This window comes from Brassica oleracea, chromosome C8, assembly GCF_000695525.1.
Source record: "Brassica oleracea var. oleracea cultivar TO1000 chromosome C8, BOL, whole genome shotgun sequence".
NCBI lineage: Eukaryota > Viridiplantae > Streptophyta > Magnoliopsida > Brassicales > Brassicaceae > Brassica > Brassica oleracea.
In genome coordinates, this window is record NC_027755.1 from 36,233,505 (window position 1) to 36,252,232 (window position 18,728).

At 35.6% G+C, this 18,728-nt stretch overlaps 2 protein-coding genes and 1 pseudogene across 7 annotated transcripts in view; 2 read left to right on the forward strand and 1 right to left on the reverse strand.

Moving 5' to 3' along the window:
* The window catches only part of LOC106310886, a 7,593-nt pseudogene extending 3,229 nt beyond the window's left edge, over positions 1-4,364 (forward strand).
* A 6,852-nt stretch (positions 4,365-11,216) lies between these two features.
* On the reverse strand, positions 11,217-13,126 carry LOC106307590 (protein BRASSINAZOLE-RESISTANT 2-like). 3 transcript variants are annotated; one of them, XM_013744581.1, is made up of 3 exons: positions 13,034-13,126; positions 12,580-12,837; positions 11,217-12,119 (listed from the first exon to the last, which is right to left on the reverse strand). In XM_013744581.1, the coding sequence occupies exons 2-3, from the start codon at positions 12,829-12,831 to the stop codon at positions 11,403-11,405; spliced, it is 969 nt and encodes a 322-aa protein (XP_013600035.1). In that variant the 5' UTR covers positions 12,832-12,837; positions 13,034-13,126; the 3' UTR covers positions 11,217-11,402. The 3 variants fall into 3 exon arrangements, with proteins under 3 accessions (XP_013600035.1, XP_013600036.1, XP_013600037.1); XM_013744582.1 differs by having other exon boundaries at positions 13,025-13,092; XM_013744583.1 differs by having other exon boundaries at positions 12,580-12,834; positions 13,034-13,087.
* Positions 13,127-16,287: 3,161 nt separating this feature from the next.
* The window catches only part of LOC106307798, a 6,625-nt gene continuing 4,184 nt past the window's right edge, over positions 16,288-18,728 (forward strand). For all 4 annotated transcript variants that reach the window (XM_013744855.1, XM_013744856.1, XM_013744857.1 and 1 more), the window contains exon 1: positions 16,288-16,714. In XM_013744855.1, coding sequence (XP_013600309.1) covers positions 16,514-16,714 — 201 coding nt within the window. In that variant the 5' untranslated portion in view covers positions 16,288-16,513. The remainder of the gene's footprint in view (positions 16,715-18,728) is intronic.

Genomic DNA, 18,728 nt, shown 5'->3' on the forward strand with positions numbered 1-18,728 from the left:
CTGGGACTTATTATCCGAGATCCAGATTCGATCCGAGATCCGCTCCGGATCCGCTCCAAAAATAGGATATCCGGGGTGTCCGGATTCGAATCCGGATAGTAAAATCTTGGATCCGTGCAAACCGAATCCGGATCCGGATATCTTAATTTTTAGGTCCGGATATCCGGATCCGGATCCGTATTTTTAAAATACATTAAATTTTTAAATTTTATTAATATTTATATTTGATATATTAATATTTATACATGAATTAATCTTATAATATTATATTTTAGTTTTTACAATATTATAAACATATATAAATATATTTATAAATATTTAATTTATGTATTATATTATAAAAATTAGTATTTTTTGTTAAAAAAAATATTTTTAATTATTTTGACGGATCCGGATTCAGATCCGGATATCCGCGGATAATAGAATATCGAGACGGATATCCGAAACCCGGATATCCGAAAACCACGAATCCAAATCCGGATATTAAATCCACGGATCCGAATACGGATACCCTAAATTTCCCGGATATCTGGATCCGTCCCAGAGGTAGATTTATGGGAGAGCAAGATGTGTATCGAACCAACTACGGACTGTTGAAATTTAATTATCAAGCGAAGCCCATGTCTATGAAACCTAAACCGAATAGTATTATGTAAATCATATTTTGATAAGGATTAGATGATTTTAGATATATATCATAAGGTTTAGATAAATTATTTTCCTAGTTGAAATAGATCTAACGATCCTGTGTATATGTAAGACTATCTTGTAAATCATTAAGACACAATACAAAAATACATCATATTCTCTAATTCTACAATAGATAAAATATTAGTTTTTGATAGAATTTATTTAATAATTAAATTATAAATCAATTCAAGATAATATGAGCAACATATGTATGAGAGTATTTCAAGTTTTTTTTTCCAGTTTTTCAAACGAGAATATGTGCTATTCATCTCTCCACTCTTTTAAGTAGAGGTTATTGGTTGTTGTATTTTAATAGATTTGAAAATTCGAACTAAATCTAGTGTTATTGGTTCTATGATTTTCAAAATCTGTATTAAAATCATGTGTTATTGGTTTAATGATTCATAAATTCTGTATCAAATCAAGTGTTATTCAATCGTACGGATTTACTAATATATTTGATTTTATAATGGATTTGAATGAATTTGAGGAAAAACCTCCGGATTTGCATATTTTACTTGGATTTATAAATACTATATGGATTTCTAAATCAATCAAAATATATAAACCAATAACACCTCCTAAGTTTTTCTATTCAACTTTCGCAATTTATTTTAATTTTTTAATACTTAGATATTCATTGAGATACCTACCACCAATATATAATTGCTCTAAACATCTTGTTAGGATTACAAATCTTCAATGTCTACAGTATAAAACATTTTTATGATTTCTATAATTAAATCTAATCCAAAATCATTTATCTCGATAAGTATAAATTTTAGAGAATTTATGGTTTTGTAAAGCTATAAAAGCTAAAATTTGCCAATTTATTTTAGATTTTGTAAAAAAAAATTGTGAATGATTGGGTGAGTTGTATCCGTAAAAATTGTATTCTAGTTTTTGAAAAAAAATATCTAATCATTCACCATGGTTTTTACTTCTTAATGTAAATTTGATTATTAAACCAATGAATAAATTAAAAAAAAATATTCATCTTGATTTTACTTTAAGATTTTAATTTTTATACATTTGTATTAGTTCTGAACATGTTTTGTATATAATAATATATATTTTTATAACGGTCACAACTAATAAAGCTTTCAATATCAGGCAAGTTGTTTAAAATATTAAATAACTTTCAAAATCAAAATCTCTACCGTGTTAAATGGAAACGGAAGCAGATACGTGGAAGCGGAAACATATGGAAGCGCAGAAGCGAGATTTTTATAAAAATTAAGAAGCGGGTATGTGTTGGAAGCGTATCCATATATATATATACACACATATATAAGAATTTTTTAAAAAATCTAGAACTAAATATTATATGATTTAAATTTAAAATAAAGCATGTATTCATTTGTAATAATTTTGAAATGATTTCATATTAAAACTGTAAAAATACATATAAATTAAATTTAAAACAAATTATTATATTAATTATTTTAATACTTTATAATTAATTGACATATTATATTTGAATATATGATTTATCTTTAATAAAAACCTTAATGCATAAAGATAATTTATAGTATTAGTTTTAATATTTGTATATTTCTATTCTCTCTATTCAATATTATTAAAATTTAGATTTTATATAAAATAAAAACTATAATTTTATATTTTTATTGATATAAGATATTGTGTTTTTTTTTTTAGAATGGAAGCGTCATTCCAAAATTGAATCATTAGCTTCCAACATGTTTTTAAAGAGAATATTTTAGAAGCATTTTGGAAGCGAGATTACGTAAGCTTTCACTAGATTCCAATTCCAATTCTGGTTCCGAAGCGGGAAGTGAATGTCCGATGAAGCTTCTGTGCAACGTACTCAAAACATGGGATACTTGTTTATGCTCAAATCTAACATGTTTCTAATTATCCCCATCTTGAATTGGAATTATGGATTCAAGTATTCAATTGATTTTTTCTTTCCTTTACTTTTCACTTTAGTGATTTTTTTCATGGAGAAAGAATCTAAATCTTTAAACACAATCTTTCTTTCATGCGATTATTCTATGTGATTTATTGTGTGTTATATGAAGTGTTTCTTATATAATGACTAAGAGAGACAAAAAAAGATGCATCATTTTATCAATACAATCGAATTCTAATGATTTTACTCGAAACCGATCCATCACAATATCATATTTAATACTAGCATTCAAGAAAATAATCAAACCAAAAGACACATAGATCATATAAGAATATAAATGTTCTTACATACTTCGTCTAGTTACACGTCTAAAAATCATAAGCTAATTAAAATTTCCATGATCTTTCGTATCCACTATCCAGATGTCAATGAATGCCTTCTAAGCTCTGGAGAGGGCCGATACTGCCAAAAAAGCCAAACTTGCGTAAATGAGCCTGGAGGTGTTGATTGCGTTGCAAAGAAGACTGTGGCGATACTGATAGGTAAATGTATCTTCAGAATCATTCATCAGTGTGAATAAGAATGGTGATCAACAAACCGTCATTTGTTTCGTTTTCAGGAGTAGGTTCAGGTTTCGGCATCTTAGTCCTAGTAAGTGGAGTTTGGTGGTTGAGAAAATTTCTTAAGAAGAGAAGGATCACTCAGAAGAAAAGGAAGTGTTTCAAACGTAACGGGGGACTATTATTGCAACAACAACTAAACACAAGAGAAAGTAACGTCGAAAAGACAAAAATATTCACCTCGAGAGAGCTTGAAAAAGCCACTGAAAACTTCAGCGAAAACAGGATACTCGGACAAGGGAATGCTTGTAGATGGCAGGACGGTTGCTGTCAAGAAATCCAAAGCAGTGGATGAAGACAAACTAGAAGAGTTCATCAACGAGGTTGTCATTCTCTCCCAGGTTAACCATAGACATGTTGTCAAGCTCTTGGGATGTTGCCTTGAGACAGAAGTTCCCGTTCTGGTTTATGAGTTTATCCCCAACGGTAACCTTTTCCAGCATATCCATGAAGAATCTGATGACTACACATTGCTGTTGATATAGCAGGAGCTCTTTCGTATCTACATTCTGCTGCGTCTTCTCCAATTTATCATCGAGATGTCAAGTCAACTAACATATTACTAGACGAGAAGTATCGAGCCAAGGTGTCAGATTTTGGTACTTCAAGAACAGTAACGGTAGATCAAACTCACTGGACAACACTTGTTTCAGGTACAGTGGGATACGTGGATCCAGAGTACTACGGATCCAGCCAATACACCGATAAGAGTGACGTTTATAGCTTTGGGGTCGTCCTCGTTGAGCTTATCACAGGAGAGAAGCCTGTGCTAACGCTTTCTAATACTCAAGAAATAAAAGGCTTGGCGGATCATTTCAGAGCTGCCATGAAGGAGGACAAATTCTTTGATATTATGGATGTTCGAATAAGAGATGCATGCAAACCGGAACAAGTGATGGCAGTGGCAAATCTAGCAAGGAGATGTTTGAATTCAAAGGGAAAGAAGCGGCCATATATGAGAGAAGTGTTTGCCGAGTTAGAGAAGATATCTTCATCTCAAGAGGTGAAGACGGAAATTGACAATGGTGATGATGAGGAGGAAGAAGGAATGGATATGATAGTCATGGCTGACTCGTGGACCATTGGTATTACAGGTCCAGCCTCTAGTACTGTTGCTTCGTCTTCCTCGTTAGATGTTGAGCCCTTGCTTAAAAGTTAAAACACATGGTCCCGTCCCTTAAAATGAAAATATTCATTTCCCTAGCTTTTAAGTGAATAAGATATGCAAAACCAAACGCTTGGTGGTGTCAGTGTGTATGTGATTCTTGTTATTTACTTTCATGTTGATAAGGGAATTTTCAAGCCATTCATTGAGTTGAAGCGATCTTTCTACCTGTTGAACACAACCAACAAGGTTACTAACTCATACTTAAAATGCTTTTCATATCTACTCAAACTCCAGAATTTTACAGCTCTAAGATATTTCCACTTTAAGGCCTCCAAGGTCTTGGCCGGTCAAGTCTACAAGCTTTTTATCATGGCAGATAAAGAGATTATACTAATAGTGGTTTACTTATTAATCGAAGGCTTATATCTCTAGGTTGCAAATCATACGTACGGTAGTATTAATGTAAAACTATACTATAAGCTTAACGTATGCAATAACGGTTAAAACGATAAATGGCGGTTAAAACGTTCGCGCGTGATTTTTTTATCATTAATCAAACGTTATTTTGTGCACACATTTTTTTTTATTTTCATATGCAAGAAAATATTTCTGCTATTCTCGTGGGCTAACTCGAAGACGATTAGGCTGGGCCGAAGTAGACCCAGACTTAAGAGGGGGAACTAGACGGTGGATAAGGAAGTCATTGTGTTCTATTACTATTAGTATTAATTCAGTGGTCGATAATGTCAAGGATTCAAAGCAGATAATTTGCCTTTGTGGTTGGTTTAGATGCGAGATTAGAGATCCTGAACTTGTAACCAATTTACTCAGTGATTAGTTATAATCCAATTGTCGAGATATTAAGTATTGGCGAATGACTCAGAGATGCTAAATATAGCAAAAGGCAGACATTCAACACGACATCAATTTCAGACCGCCCGTCTGCTATTCTCATCACTGTCCATATTCTTCACAACTCAACTCTCTTACTCATAAATTCACAGGAATTTTGACTTCCCAAAATAGGCCATCAAGAAAAAAAAAAAAATTCAAGCAAACATGAATTTAATTACTGAAATCTTGATTGATAAACTCCAATGAACCTCTAATATCGGATTTATTAACAAAGTATTAAACATTGGAAGGATGTTAAAACGATGGAAAGAAATTTTTTTTGGTTATGGCATCAGATAATAAATAGAGATTGTTTGTCAACACTGATAAATCTGTGTGTAGAATAAGATAAAATACTCATCACTTGCCATTGGAAACCCCTAATTTCTCTATTTTACGTTTCAAAAATAGAGAGAAGGATAGAAAACCACATGAAGAACAAACAAAGCAAAACAAACCCTTTCAAATAAATTGATCAAAAGAACAGCGACCGAGCTACAGAAGATGTTTCACTTATTGGTCTTCTTAAAAAAGGAGTATATATAGCGAGGAGCTGACAACCCTAGCTAGGGTTGTGTTTAAACGGGCTGGTCTTTATTATAATTGGCTATTGGGCTCTTAAGCCGAAACGCCTCAGTCCAATTCATTTACGCCCAAAAAATATCCATATTGCCAAAACCTCTCGAAATTAAAAAAAATTATGTGTGTAAATAAAGTTTAAAATGACGAGAAATAGACATATTTGAAATACCCAAAGAAAACAGACAGTAAATGTAAAAATCAAATTTACTGGATTTTGCTTCTATGTAGAACGCGCTCTATTTTTTTTTCTGAATATAAAAAAAAAAGAGCATCTACATATAAGCAAAATGATGCATAAAAATTTATATATACTTGTGGTGGAAACTAACAATAACATATTCATAAAGAATCATCCACATGTAAACTTTAGGCCGGAAATGAGTCTACGAATATTCGATTAATATCAAGCGTATATCATTGACCGTTTTGATTTACTTTTCAGAAATACTTTAGATTTATCTTTTCTTGGTAATTGATCATCTCATGGGACAAATATAGGCTTTGTTTTGACATGCATAAAACCTTCACGTCTATAATGATTTCTCCTTGAACCAAGGTCCTTGATCAGTCAGATGTATGCGCGTACAAAGATAATCGTTTAATGATCTCGATCGGTGCGGTAAACTAGACAACCGCAAAACTCATGGTAACTTGTTTATCCCTATAGCATGCCTGCCCTATAAAGTCTAGAGCTAAATAAACAGCACTCCCTCCGTTCCATTAATATAATTTTTTTAGAAAAAAATTTGTTTCACAAAGATGTATTTTTTGTATTTTCTATGAAAAAATTGTAAAATTAATTGATTTTATTGAATTACTATTAGTTAAAAGTTATTAAAAATTGAAAATTACAGAATACATTACATTTATTATAATAGTTTAATGTGTTTTCTTAATATGTGTGAAAATATTAAAAAATCTATTTTCGCGTGGAATGGAGGAAGAAGTATACTATTAGCTAGCTAAGCTGACTTTTGGATTTCGGACCAGTCCTTAAAGCATGGACCACTAAGTGGAATACATAAACTGATCAATTTTCCACGTACTGACTGCAAAGATTTCCGTGTTGTGTTGTATATAAATGAAATTCTGTATAGAATATTGTCAAACATGATCACACTGATCAGCTACATCCCATGTAGTTCTAACCGGATCGGATGAAAATGCTCTTAAAAACATCCACTCTTCCCGTCTTTTTGAACTAGATAACTGAGCCGATAGCAAAAATAAAGGAGAGTGATCAGCTACAAACAGAACTAGTTTTTCGATTAATAGATTCTAATCAAGTAATAACTAACATCGATCATAAATTTAAAAATCATTTTGAACTTAAATATCAACGAATTGTGTAAATATATCTACGTCACACTAGTATTACATTTATATACTTGATTAATAGGCTAGCTGTCCCATGTACTATCAAAGAATATTTTGAGGATCATAGATGATTTATTAAAGATATCAAATAAATTTTTATTTATTTAAAAAAAAAATTGGAGACCTCAAATTTTTGTTTTGAACATTTATCTATAATTTTTGGATCCTATAACGAATGTTTCATTAGGCTCGACCAAAAACCAACCATATATAGTATAAGTGTCATACACAAGAAGACTCACTGGCGATGCATATATTATTGTAATATCAAGTCCTTTTTTTTTGATCAAACCATACTTCTTCTTCATTAACTTAAATAGAGTTTACAACTCCAAATAGAGTGTTTTGAAGCAAAAACAGGGCCTCCTTGGCCAAACGATCAGCAACCAGGTTACCGTTACGATTAACAAATTTAAAGGAGATAGATGACAGGGAGAGACTCAACACGCCGAGGTCATGGAGAATTCCCTGCAGTGCAACCACAGACTTGTTTCCTGTGATAAGAGAGATGAGACTTTTTGAATCAGAGAAACAAACCAAGTCTTTTACATCATGCGAAATCGCAGCTTCCATCGCTGCCTTTAGTGCCAATGCTTCTGCCATAATAACCGAGGCCACCACTGCAGCTGAAGTCGAGCCCTGTACTAGCATAGATCCATCAGGCTTATAGCAAATCCAACCCAGACCTCCCGCACAAGATGAGCTGTTCCACGCTGCATCAGAGTAACAAGAGAAGACATTTTCATCAACCTGAGGTAGCAAAGGCGGTTGGGTATGTACTTCAGTTCTTCGACAGTCTTTAGGCGAATCAGAGGGACTCTTTATGCCTGCTTTAGCATCTTGCCATTCCCTGGCATTTTTGATTGCTTTAGCTAGCACCTCTGTTTCCGAAAAAGACTTATCCTCAAAGCATAACTGGTTTCTACTTGTCCATAGCACCCACATCATCCAAGGATAGAGTGGAACAGTCACTCCCACCGAGGGAAGAGTAACTATTCTGGTACAAGCTTTTAGGAGATCATCCATGGATTGAATACCAGTAGGTGCAGGAACGAACATGGCAGGGCAACTGTCCCACACTCTCCTTGCAAAAGGGCATTGGAACATGACATGAAGAACAGACTCACTAGCCCCACAACGCTTACAAGAAACATCAACGTGCAGTCCCCGCTTAAGGAGAGATTCACCTACCGCCAAGGCGTTGTGCTTGGTTTTCCAAAGGAATTGTCGGATCTTAGGGGAGCACACTACGTTCCAGACACATTTCCTCCAATTGAAATCTTGATGACCCTCTGCTATGTTCAGTTTTGCCGCTGCGTACCCTGTCTTGGACGAGTAGCTCCCAGATTTTTCGAAGAGCCACACTATCTCGTCTTTCATATTTTGAGAGCTTGGGACAATTTTCCTGATGATGACCTCATACTGAGGTAAGTAGGTCTTGAGCTTATCTACGTCCCATGTGGTCGAGTTAGGGATAAACAGCTCCTGAACCTTCATGTTTTGGGACTCGGCAGTTGGGGGACCCATCGGGCACAGCTGCTGTGTTGTTGACATCCAGTTATCACTCCACACACTGACCGAGTGACCGTCACCAATTACCCAGCCGAGCTCTTGCTTCAAGAGATCACATCCCGCGAGGATACCTCTCCAACCATGCGAAGCAGAATTTGGAGCGGAGCATTCAAGGATGTTTTCAGTACGACAGTACTTATTCAGAAGCGTTTGTCCCAGCAGGGAGTTTGGGTTCTTACCTAGATATGGTCTAAGAAGGTATATCCTACCTAGAAGGAAAAGAAGGTATATCCTACCTAGATATGGCAACAGCTTTCGTTCCTAACATCTCCCACGATGGTACATTCTTTCTAGCTAACTTTGAAAGATATAGGAATAATAATTCTAGAATTTCTATTTTCATATAAGAAAGCTCCATATATTCCCTGTCTACTACACAAATTCATATGGCATCATAACTTTTATAAATTTTCTTATCTTTATGGTCCCGATTACACTAGTAGTCAACTAGTAAGAAAAAGTGTATTTACCCGATAGTGATGATTAGGCTTCAAAGCATATTTTCTTCCCTTGTGTCCTTTTTATACTGATATAAATTAAACAATAAAATGGTTTGACATCCAATAACCAAAAGGAGATGATACCGTTTTGGGCGAATAAGTAAAAGGTGGTCCACGAACGAACAAAACAATGATGAACTTAAGACAAACACATAACAAATCATTCACATGCCGTCCATCTATCTAGATGACTAAACGTTTAATTAGTTATAGGGGCGAGGACTGAAAAAATACCATGTGTGTGCATCTATAATTAATGATCGTTGTATTGCACCCTCGATCCTCTTACTAGCTTCGCCACTGCTTGTATATCATATTTGACTATATCACTGTAAATCATTTTTGTGTCTTCTAAACATTATATATATGACATTTGAATATAGATCTCCAATACTTAAACACCGTTCTTCTAAGCTCTAACTAACAATCAGATACATAGCTAATATTAAGTACGAATATTAGTATATGGTTCACCAACTTGTTACACTGGAGAGTGGAGACCATCCAATTACCAAATCTTTAAGAACATATTCCAACATTGCCCATGCACACATGTTGGGTCAAACATATCAGTGTCCACTCCATGTTCATATCGCCATGTCTATATATACACAGATTATTAGAGTGTACTCATCAACAACATCATAAGAAAGAGAAAAACTAAAAGAGAAATGGTGACATGAAGAATGAGAAGTTGTGTGGTAGCCAAGGATGACTTGCCTGCGTCTTAGACCATATCTATCAAAGACTAAAAGATTGATAGTCTTCGATGAATTGGTTAATCGGTAGGCAGTCTCCTCGGCTATTCAGACAGTTCTCTTTCTCCTCATTTCACATTTCTCCTTTCCAAAGACCGAACACACAGTAATGGTTGATACAAACGATTTTGTTTGCCCACTAAACAATTTTCTTTCTTGGTTGGTCTTTATATTGATTTTATAGTATACAAAATTTGGTGGACTTTGGCCATGTGTAAGCATTGATATGTTGTGAAAACTCTGACACCAAGACCACCAATGAAAATACTCTTCTCTGATCCACCACATTGCACAATCAGAGAAGGAATCATTAATTCATTACAGTTTAGCTTCTTCGTCTCCTCTTTTGATCTCGCTTAGTTAAGACTTAAGAGAGGGGGAGAAAGTCAACGGCCAAATGATGGGTCGTAGAGATAGAATCCAACAGCTCCGTCGGCATCATCATCGGTTGCGTAAGTTAACGAACGCGTCCAGGTACTCGATATTGAGGTTTAAAGATTTTAGGGTTTAAAGTTCATCACTTTCTTTGTGTTTAAGGTCCATACAATGAGGATATGGGTTTTCAATTCAGGGTCTTTCTATCTAAGGCCCACGGCTCCACCAATAGAGCTGCTGGACCGTGTAGCTTACACGGATAGGCTCTCCAAGGCACAACTGTGGGACCAAGCCGTTTTTTAATGAGGAGTTGTATTATCCTTCGCATCCTGAGTACATTGGTCTGCATGCTTCCAAGAGAGTGATGGATATGTATGAGTTTATGAACAGTAAGGTTCTGTTCAAGAATGAGGAACTGAAGAAGAAGGTGAAATCGGTGATTGTTCATGTGAATTACCATCCAGATAAGCTTAATAGAATGCAAGCTGTGGTTGAATTCTACGTAAACGGTAAGCAAGACGCACTTGATAGCTTACCTGATGGTTTTTTTTGAATGAACATTCACTTGAAAAGCAGTGTAGGCTCTAAAGTTTTCACAGTTTCTTGACATTTTGTGATTCTAATTTTACTTTTCCTTAATTGTTTCAATGTTTAACTCTTTTTTCTTGTTGTATTGTGCATATTGTGTAACTTATAGCTAACTCTCAAGTCTTCTTTTACTTCTCTGTATCAAAGTCTGGTATATCTCAAGTTTGAATGATATATGCTTCATGTAGATCAGACCCGGATCGGAGTGAGCGTCTCTTCTCTTCGAAACGACTTAATCTCGACTAAAAAATGATATATGTTCCAGTTGAAGCCACTTAGTAATAAAATATTTGTAATATTTGTAATAAAATATTTGTAATGTTTTACAAGATCTAAAAGGAACGATAGTAGAAAATACATCTTACGACACATTTTATCTACAAATATAAAGCTTTTGGACACACACTCGATGATACTCCAATCCTCTCTTTCAACATGGCACAACGGGTTCTTTTGGTCTTCATCTCAGCTACGATCTTTAGAGTTCCCAAGTGTGAGCTCAAGATCCTCCATAGCCACATCATGGATCCTCTCCCCTTCCCATGGCTTAACTTGGCTGTTTTGACCAATCTCTTGGGCTGCTGAAGTGTTTGGAGATAATTGTTGTGGTAAGGGAGGTTTGACAAGATTGAAGGTTGGAGAGGGTGAAACTGAAGAGCCGCCATGGAACGGCTGTTGTGAGAACTTTTGAAAGCTTATCCAATGACCCGAATCAATAGTGGAAGAGTCAGACTCATTACATTCAGGTATAGTAGCCGGTGCATTGAACTGGCGATGATGAGTGGGGCTCGTTGGTGCAGATACAGCGTAGAACGGGTAGTTAAAAGATGACACTGATTGTCTAGCAGCATTGGCCATGGTCTGTTTGGTAAGAGACTCCCAAGTGGGTAATGGCTTAGGGTTTCTAGAAGGTGGGGATGAGACAGGTGGAGTGACAGGAGCACTGTTTGAGATTCTAAGTGGAGGAAGCGATGAAGGATTAATCCCACCGTTCCTGAGGAAAGGGAAGATGGTGGAGATGTTGTGTGTGTCGCCACTACGAGAAGGGCTCGGGAATGCAGAAGATGACGGGCTGACTTGGTAAGAAAGTATGGGACTTTCAAAAGGACTTTGGTTATAAGAAGAGTAAGGAGTGGCACGAGAAGATGATCCAGCCATGTCATCAGGAAGAGGCTTATGTCCCTGAAAATACCAGTTAGTTCTCAAACATTAACATATGTAATGACTGAGATTTGTAGATGCACTATAAAGGCTCCAGTGGCGAACGTAAGTTGTGTTTGGAAGGGTCACTTGCCCACCATAAACTTTTTGACTTGGTGTAAATTTTGTCAAGGTTTTTAGTAATGTCTTTAGGCATGAGCGTTTCGGTGTCCCATTCGGGTTCGATCCAATCGTTGGTACTATATTCATAAGTTTTATTCAGATTTTACTAATTTTTGGGTCGAAGTCCGTTTGGTTTTGTTCGGTTTCTTCCAGGTTCAGTTCCACTGGATTATAAATAATTTCTAAAATCGTCCAAAAATCTAAAATCAAAGCTAATGAAATTGAGCAGTAAATACTATGTAAAGCTAAGGGAGAGATCTAAATATAGTAAGGCATATTCAACATCAAAACATCCACCAATAACTCAGATTTAACTCACCTTGCGATAAGTGGTTCCGTCCTCTTCGACCACCCAACCAGCTTCGGAACACAGAGCTTTAAGCACTTCATTGTTGTCACAATGCCTGGGAAGATTGAAGTTACCTTGAACTCTGAGACCGTTATAAATCTTCGCCGCTACAGCTCTTCTTTTCCTCTCCCTCCTCCTATTGTTCTCCCTCTCTCTCCACGACGGCTTCCGTCTCGTCGCCATCGCTGCTGCGGACGTCAACATCGCTCCCTCAGACGTCATGTTCTTCTGATACACACGGAAGTTTGATTCAGCTGAAGTTAGTACTCACGAGGAATAAGCTTTTTTCTTCAGTGGAGTTATTACAAGAATCTTTTTCGTTATTAAAAGGACAAAAAGTAAAAACTGAATGAAGGGTGATCTGATTTAAATCAGCCAAGTGTCAATCTGAATGGTGAGATTAGCTGTGGCGTACGTAATTTACTGTGATGTTTTGCGCAGTTGATCAGTCGAAGTTTTAGTACGTTTATGCATGTTTCTTTCTCGATCTGTGTAAACTGACCAGAGGTTATACAGAGAAAAGATGGAGAGACATGTGTGGGCCATTGTTTAAGTGGGGCCCTTAGACGTGCGACCGGCAAACACCCCATCTGATTGTTTTTTTTTCAGACATGTTAATAGAAAACAAATTGTTTTAAGCCTCATAAACGTTAATGAATTTTGGTTAATTAAAATTTTAATTGTCACTATAGAGACTAGTGTGAACAAAACAAAAGAAAGGCTCCCTTTTGTCCTGGTTAGTGTGTCTGTAATCTGTATATTATCATGTTCTGTCCATCCAATGATTGCTTTTTTTCTTTTCTTTTACTTTGTTTGCATCCTTAGTAAGTTAAATAATTGTTTAATTGATACATACGAAACAATAGAATACAGTCGGCCAAGATCCCCGTCAATGCCACCAGTAAGATGTTAAGCTTATATACAAATTACGCTGTGCGAGTAGAACAACCAAATTGTTTTATAGATTGTCATAACACTCGTCATCTCATGCATGTTCCCCATTTATTAAGAACTAAAGATTTGAAGATCTGGACGATAAATTGCGTTACTTGTCAAATTTCTCAACTGAGTTTCCCTCGAGGCGGATCGTATAGACCTAATGACGGTCCAGACGAGTGACCAAGTTTTTCAATTAAATCGAATCGTATATGCCTAGATATTAGTTCATTGAACATGACAAGAAAATGTTTGGAATATCGTTAATATTTGTACTTACATAGCAATTATTCACACAACACAGGAAACCTTTACGTTTGGAATAGCTACAATATTTGTAAGCATATCAACTTTACTTGGAATCATTGTTGGACCATTCTCTTCAATGGTCATGATTTTCTTTAGTTTTCATGTTTTTTTCTTTTTGAAAATTGCATGGTTCATTGAACATAGCAATAGGGGATCATAGTAGGAAAATGAGATAGTGGATTTGCCCCCACACATTGACCCATCAAAGCAGGTATGATCTTGCAACGCGCAGTCACTTTATTGAATTCATTTTACACGCTTTTGCCTTTAGTTATTCATATTTTGTTATTAAAATAAATTAAATCTAACGAATTGTGTGATATTATCATATTAATATAGTATGTGATCTTACTGTACTGGATGAAATACATATATTTGAAACATCTGCGGTGACAGGAGAAAAAAATAGCTTACTAAATTGATGGTACAGTGATGTCAAAACAAAGATGATTGTAACATATGAGACAATAATCTAAAGGTAGTTTTGTCAGGCTTCTCGTCAGATTCTAAATGTTGGCTCCTTTGCTCCTTCAAGCCATGTCGTTTAACAAACAATACCTTCTGATGCTTCCCAAAGGTCTCCTCACTGTCCTCACTCCCCACCATGAAATTTGGCCCCAGTATTCTTTTGGCCAAAACATATTGATGCACCCCACTAGTCTTATAAGAAGTATCTCGAATCCTAGAAGTGGAGCGGTTGTTTCCCCAAGAGGTCCATCCAGCTGCCATTTCTTTAGCAAATACCTTAAGCCACTGAGCAGGTTGAGATCCGGGAACATGTTTCATTTGTATCTCTAGACAAAGGTCCAACTGAGAAGAGAGTCAATGAACTTGTATAGCAAGAATATAAACAAACTGCATCATGCTCTTAAGTTTGATGAAGATGGATCAAAGCTGTTGAAGTATACCTCAAATTGGGGGTTTCCTCCAAAAATCTCCAGGAATGCCTATGGTTAATTTGTTATTGTCCAAGTAATTAAAATCTGACCTATGTTTTGGTCCTGCAGGCTATGACATATTATATAAGTTTTGGTCCTGCAGGCTGTTCAAACAGAAGTTCCTTTCACATATTTATATCAGTAACAAAGACAAGCAAATGACTTACTTCGGTATATTGGTAGCCTAATAGAAGATACTCATGACGATTTATGATGGACCAGAGCGGATCAATAACAATAAGATTGAAGCCTTGTTAAGGTTTAGCATCATATATAACGTAAGATACATTAGGACCAATCAACTGAGCCAGAAAACTTCTGTCTCGTTTGATACTAGTTTATATAACATTTAAATTAAAACACTCTCTGATACTGCATTTGTCAGTTGAGCAACCAATTAAGACCACAAAAAACACCCATAAGAACATTCACATCATCAAATTCATTGCTTTCAAATAGTAATTAGCAAAGTGAACTAGAGGAGACAAAACCTTCATGATCGCAATGTAGATTATTCATTGTTATCTCATACAAAGAAGCTTGCCAAACTCCTCCAAGCTCAACAAAAGAGAGTTTAGCGTCACAACACTTGGCCAACAAACTAGAATCATCACTACTTAGATCTTTCTCGTTAAACTAAACAGCTCGACTTCCTATAGAAACGATTCATGCGTTCCCAAGAAGAAAAATTCGAAAACTATCCACAATCATTAACCTCTAGTCATGGTAGACATAACATTTAAACACGGTAAAGATGTATGTGTCCGTTTGATTTTGAAGTTATAACCTGATGACGAGGATTATAATAATACACACTGCTTCAAACAAAACCCTCCAAACTGCAAAAGACAACAGACTTATAAGAACTTTCTGATAAACCCCTGGAAGTTTTACAACTTACTACAATTAATCCTCTATTTACCGATAAACCATTACCGATAAACCAACGTTCATTTAATTCAAACAACCTATTCTGGACCCTAGATTTATTTATAGCTTTATGGTCCAAAAGTATATAAATGGGGGAATGGGGTGAGGCATTAAAAGCTTTGAATAATTGAAGCAGGTTGTTTGGTGAGGGGTCGCTTTGATAGTTTCCCCAGAGATGGGGACGGTTTTATTTGTTGGGGTGGTGGACATTGTAAACTGTGGCTATGACAATGACCCCATCCATACAAGTTATGGCCAAATAATTGATCTAAAGTGTTGCAAAACAAAAAAAAAAGCTTTGTAATTTTAAATACTTGAAGAAGGATACAATCGTCATTTACTGCTAAAACGGGTCCCAAACATCCCTACCTTTATTAGACACGAGTCAACCATTCAGTTCAGCTGAGTATCAAAATTTACGAAAAGTACCCCTACGGTTAAATAAATAAATATATAAACGGGCTCTGTTTCCGTACATAGTTTCAGTACAATGCTTACGTGGCGTGATATAATTGGTTAGTAACTTATAATCACTCTCACTCTCTCTCTCCTCTTTCCCTCGCTTCCTCCTCTTTACTACTCCTCTGTTTCTCTCTCTGCTTTTCCCTATTTTCTCTAACTCTCTGCTTCTTCTTTTGGGACAAACACTAAATAATTTGCATTCAATCATCTGACTAACCCTCTCTCACAATACATGATCTTCGATCTTGTTGCAGTGTTGAGAGCTGAACCTTTTTTTTTTGGTTGAGAGCTGAACTTGGAGGAAGTATAAATCGGATCAGAGAAGAAGAATGTTGGAAACTGCGTATAGCTCAGGATTACGGAAGATACAGAGCTTTTGTTGCGGGGAGAGCAGTAGCGAGGAGGAGCTATCGGTATTGCCACGTCATACGAAAGTGGTGGTGACTGGAAACAACCGTACGAAATCGGTGCTTGTTGGACTCCAAGGTGTTGTTAAAAAAGCTGTCGGTCTCGGTGGTTGGCATTGGCTGGTTAGTGAATCAATTTTTAATTTTCCTTTTTTTTGGTAAACATGTACCTTTGTGTTTTTCTCTAAGTGAAACGTTTCAATATAATCTAGGGTTACTCACTTACTCTGCAACTTCTGGATTTTTCAAAATTTTGAATTCAATCTATTAAATCGATGAAGGGAACTCTTGAATTTCGTATTCGAATTTTCTTTTTTGAATTTATGAAAATGATTTAGTTCTGGGAAATGTCTTTCATAAATGATCACTTTTATATCATCAATGAGCTTCGATTTACAAGTTATAGATTCATTAATTTTCTCAGTGACTTGTATCTCCTTGATCTTAATCATCAAACGAAGAGTTAAGAGTGTGAAAAAATCAATTACCTTAGATTTTTCTAATGTTAAATCTGGCGATTGAGCTTCGTGCATGCATGTTAGCAGTTAACTCATCATTCTTGTTTGATCTCTTGTTGCAACGTTCAACCGTTGCATTTGGGGTTCTCTTATTAGGTAGTAGTTAGGTCTCATTGATATTTTTTTTTCTTACTAGCGTTTATTGTTTGTTGTATTTTAATGGATTTGAAAATCCGAACTAAATCTAGTGTTATTGATTCTGTGATTTTCAAATCTGTATTAAAATCATGTGTTATTGGTTTAATGATTCATAAATTCTATATCAAATCAAGTGTTATTCCATCGTACGGATTTACTAATATATTTGATTTTATAATGGATTTGAATAAATTTGTTTGGATTTTTTAGTTAAAAATACAAAGATTCAAATCCGAGGAAAAACCTCTGGATTTGCATATTTTACTTGGATTTATAAATACTATATGAATTTATAAATCAATCAAAATATATAAACCAATAACACTTACTTAGGAAGATTATTTTCACCTAATAAAGCTTGGGGAACATAGTTTCAGTCTGATGATTCTTGCTGAGATTCAGGCTCAATTTCAGGAATCATCTAAGGGAATCTTTGAGTTTGTAACATTAAGTTAGGCAGACAAAGGCAACTTTATTACTAGCGCCTGTTGAAAAAAACATCATATCAATATGCTATTGTTATCTAGTTCTCCATCATGTTTCTTTTTGAAATTTAATTAGCTTTGATTAATGATGATCATTGTTTTAGGGTTTTTTTTTTTTTTTTTTTTTTTTGAAGAATGTTAAATTTATTCAAACAAAAAAAAACCTTTTTACAACCTAAGTGTTTCAGTTTATATAAATTGTTCTAAACTATAACGAGAATGCTTAAAATCAGAACAGAAATTTTCCAAGCGTCACTTCTGCTCCCTGGTTCCAAACCATAACGCCATTGGCGTAGCATAGCGTCGACTTCCACTAACACGCAGTGAGGAGATACGATTCCTTATGCCCTTGTCAATTGTTGTGACGGACCAGATGCACTCCTGGGCCAGATGCTCTACTAGAGCCAGACCGGATGCCCGTGCTGGAGGCCAGCCGCTCAACTAGAGCCAGATGTCCATCACCAGATGTCCAACCCCTCGCTTAGTATGATATTGTCTGCTTTAGGCATAAGCCCTCACGGATTTGTTTTTGTATCGTTACTCCCAAAAGGCCTCATACTAAGTGGAATTGAACCAGCTATATATATTAGACTTTATTCTGTCTAATATCCGATGTGGGACTTGGATTGCCTTTTTATTTATTCTAACATCAATAAACTTCAACAGAACCTCTGATGCCCGATGTTCTTCACCATGTTTCCTCCCATTTCTCTCCCTCCAAATAGTATGGACTGAGAATTGAAAGGCATATCTCAGGAGAAACATCTTTGTCTTGTTCCTTCCATTGTCCACTAGATGATTTAGAATTCCATTCCCAGGCAGTGTTACTTCTGTCGACTTTCTTTTATCAAATATTTTTGGGCTTTTTGCAAAATTGACCTACAACTTATAGTCAAACACAAAACTAATCTTTTTTTTTTTTGAAAATTGGTTTTGCCCTATTCACCCCACAAGTTCATATAATTTACGAAAATGCCATCAATTTTTTTTTTTTTT